Raw genomic sequence first — 3,251 nt, 5'->3', positions numbered from 1 at the left:
TATAGCCTTGGCTGTCCTGAAACTAGGTCCAAACTCAAAAGATCCACCTGCCTCTGCCTCTGCCTCTGCCTCTGTCTCCTGAATTCTGGGATTAAAAGTATATGCCATCATGAGCTGGTGAGATGGCTTAGCAGTTAAAAACATTGGCTATTCCTCCAGAGGTCCTGAGTTTAATTCCCAGCAACCACATGATGCCTCATAGCCATCTATAAAGGGATTTGATTTCCTCTTCTGACATGTAGGTGTGCATGCAGATAGAGTACTACATTTAAAAAATTCATAAATACACTCGGGAGGCAGAGGCAGGCAGATTTCTGAGTTCGAGGCCAGCCTTGTCTACAGAGTGAGTTCCAGGACAGCCAGGACTACACAGAGAAACCCTGTCTCTAAAAAAAAAACAACAAAAAAATTTTGTAAAAAGTATATGCCACCATACTCAGCCCTAGTAACTGGCTTAATTGGCCTAACTGTATCTCATCCCTGTCCTGTGCTCTTGTATCTAGCTGTCTTAGTCAGGGTTTCTATTCCTGCACAAACATCATGACCAAGAAGCAAGTTGGGGAAAAAAGGGTTTATTCAGCTTACACTTCCACATTGTTGTTGATCACTAAAGGAAGTCCGGACTGGAACTCAAGCAGGTCAGGAAGCAAGAGCTGATGCAGAGGCCATGGAGGGATGTTCCTTACTGGCTTGCTTCCCCTGGCTTGCTCAGCCTGCTCTCTTATAGAACCCAAGACTTCCAGCCCAGGGATGGCACCACCCACAAGGGGCCCTACCCCCTTGATCACTAATTGAGAAAATGCCCCACAGCTGAATCTCATGGAGACATTTTTTCTCAACTGAAACTCCTTTTTCTATGATAACTCCATCCTGGGTCAAGTTGACACACAAAACCAGCCAGTACACTAGCTAAAAGCCATTTGTAGTTGTTTGAGAGGATCTCCTGTAGCCCAGGCTGGTCTCAAATTCAATCCACAAGAGGTGATAGTCATGCTACAAAACTGCTCTTTGCTTTTGCAAGACATTCTGATCTCCTGACCACAGTGCTTACTAAACATTTACAAAGGAAAATGCAATGTACGTGACATGTGGATTGTCTGTTTCAGGAGCTGCGGGAGCTCCATGCCGAGAAGGCAGAGTTACGGAAGGTCTGTGAGGAGCAAGAGCAAGCCCTCCAGGAAATGGGACTGCACCTTAGCCAGTAAGAGCCACCCACATGCAAGGCTGGATCTGTGCACCTTCCAGGCCTGGTGCAGGAGGAGCCAGCTGGGAGGCCTCCCAGAAAGTTAGGCTTCAGGAGGCAGCTATGTGGTTCCTAGTCCTTTGACCTGGCGGGTCTGTCAAAAGTTCCTCTTGCACCCCTCCTGACCAGAGCCTTGAGGGATTGTGACCAGAAGAGGTTTAGAGATGGGAACCAAACGAGGGAAAGCTAGAAAAATCAAGAAGTATGAGAATGTGCACAATCTTTTGTCTGAAAAGTTGGAAGGTCTCCTATTTTGTTTCTTAAAGAATTTATTTTTTTTATTTTTAAGTATGAGGAGGCAGTATATGCACATAAGTGCTGATGCCCTCAGAGCCCCTGGAGCTAGAGTTACAGGCAATTGTGAGCCACCTGACATGGGCTCTGGGATCTGAATTCAGGTCCCCAAGAAAAGCAGGGAGTGCTGTTAACTACTGAGTATCTACCTCTCCAGCCCCAAGGCTTGTACATGTGACCCCAGGACATGTGTTCTGTCACTGTGCTTCGTCCCAATTCTTGGTGTTTGGTACAGTAGTACTATGTAGCCCAGGCTAACCTTGAACTTCTAGTTCTCCTTCCAAAGCCTTATACCAGGATTAGAGCATGCCCTACCATGCTGGAAGGAAGGTCTCCTATTACTAAAAAAGGAGAACATTCTGCCTTTGTCCTCTCTCAGATGCAAAGGCTCATTCACTATTCTCTCTCTCAACTTCTTTCTGGAGATGCACAGGGCTACCGATGGGCCACACCCCACCCTGAGCCCTAACCTTCTGTACATGTTCCATGATGCCTTCTCTTGACCTGGTACTTGCCATGTTCTGCTCTTTTCCCCACTCTACTCTACTCTCCCTGAACAAACACAAAACCAAGTGTCTGTCCCTGTGCCAAGCTCAGATGAAGTCCTTGGGCAGCCCAGGAGCACTCGCCAGAAGCAGATGTGGAGCTGGCTGGAGGGGACTACTTGGGTTTATACCTGGGGTTTCCTTTTGCCTGTCCCTACAACAGATGGGCACAAAGCAGGGTCATGCCCAGTGTTCCTCAAAGATGGGGGTTTCTGACTTTGGGGCTGTCTCAGTGCTACCACCTGACCTATCTTTGGAATCTTACTTGGAGATGCTCAGTCACTGTATCCCTCAAAGCCATACTGTGTGGCTGTGCCAGAGTTAGGTGTACATGCAACCCAGACAGGACTGCCCAAGGTCAGCAGTAGTGGCACACACCTTTAATCCTAGCATACAGGAGGCAGAGGCAGATAGATCTCTGAGTTCAAGGCCAGCCTGGTCTACATGGTGAATTTTAACTTGTCCCCAATTACTTAGGGGTAATTGCCAGGCATGGTGGAAGACATTGTTAGTCCCAGCAATTTGAGAGGCAGAGGCTGATAGATCTCCATAAGTTTGAGGCTACTCTGGTATACATATTAACCTCCAGGTCAGCCTGGAACCTGAGACACTGTCTCAAAAAAGTAAATAAATAAAAAAATAAAAGTAAAGGGCTCTAGCCACTGTGCTACAGTCACAGTGTCCCTCCACCAACCTGCACTTCCAAGCCTGGGACAGGGGACCTAAAAGGTCTATGCCAGTTGTGGTAGCACATACCAACAGAAAATGCTAAAGAGCCAGGCAGTGGTGGCGTACATCTTTAATCCCAGCACTCCGGAAGCAGAAGCAGGCAGATTTCTGAGTTTAGTTTTAGTTTGAGGCTAGCCTGGTCTACAGAGTGAGTTCCAGGATAGCCAGGGCTACACAGAGAAACCCTGTCTCAAAAAACCAAAAAAAAAAAAAAAAAATGCTAAAAAGATAGAGGCAGGAGGATCACAAAGTTAATTACATGTGGGACTGGGAAGATAGTTCATTGGATAAAGCACTTAATCAATACACAAACATGAGGACTGGAGCCTGGATCCCCCAGCTACCACAGGCAGGGGCGGCGTGAGCATACACACCACACATACACTCCAAACAGGCAGGGGCGGCATGAGCATATACACATACCACACATACACTCCAAA

At 47.2% G+C, this 3,251-nt stretch overlaps 1 protein-coding gene across 2 annotated transcripts in view; it reads left to right on the top strand.

Moving 5' to 3' along the window:
- Window positions 1-3,251, top strand: part of Rufy1 (RUN and FYVE domain containing 1) — a 42,629-nt gene that overhangs the window by 35,306 nt on the left and 4,072 nt on the right. For both annotated transcript variants that reach the window (XM_031351693.1, XM_031351694.1), the window contains exon 15: window positions 1,107-1,201. In XM_031351693.1, the coding sequence (XP_031207553.1) occupies window positions 1,107-1,201 (95 nt within the window). The remainder of the gene's footprint in view (window positions 1-1,106; window positions 1,202-3,251) is intronic.

The sequence above is a fragment of the Mastomys coucha genome, unplaced genomic scaffold (assembly GCF_008632895.1).
Source record: "Mastomys coucha isolate ucsf_1 unplaced genomic scaffold, UCSF_Mcou_1 pScaffold5, whole genome shotgun sequence".
NCBI classification, from domain to species: domain Eukaryota; kingdom Metazoa; phylum Chordata; class Mammalia; order Rodentia; family Muridae; genus Mastomys; species Mastomys coucha.
This window is presented reverse-complemented; position numbering and strand designations above follow the sequence as displayed.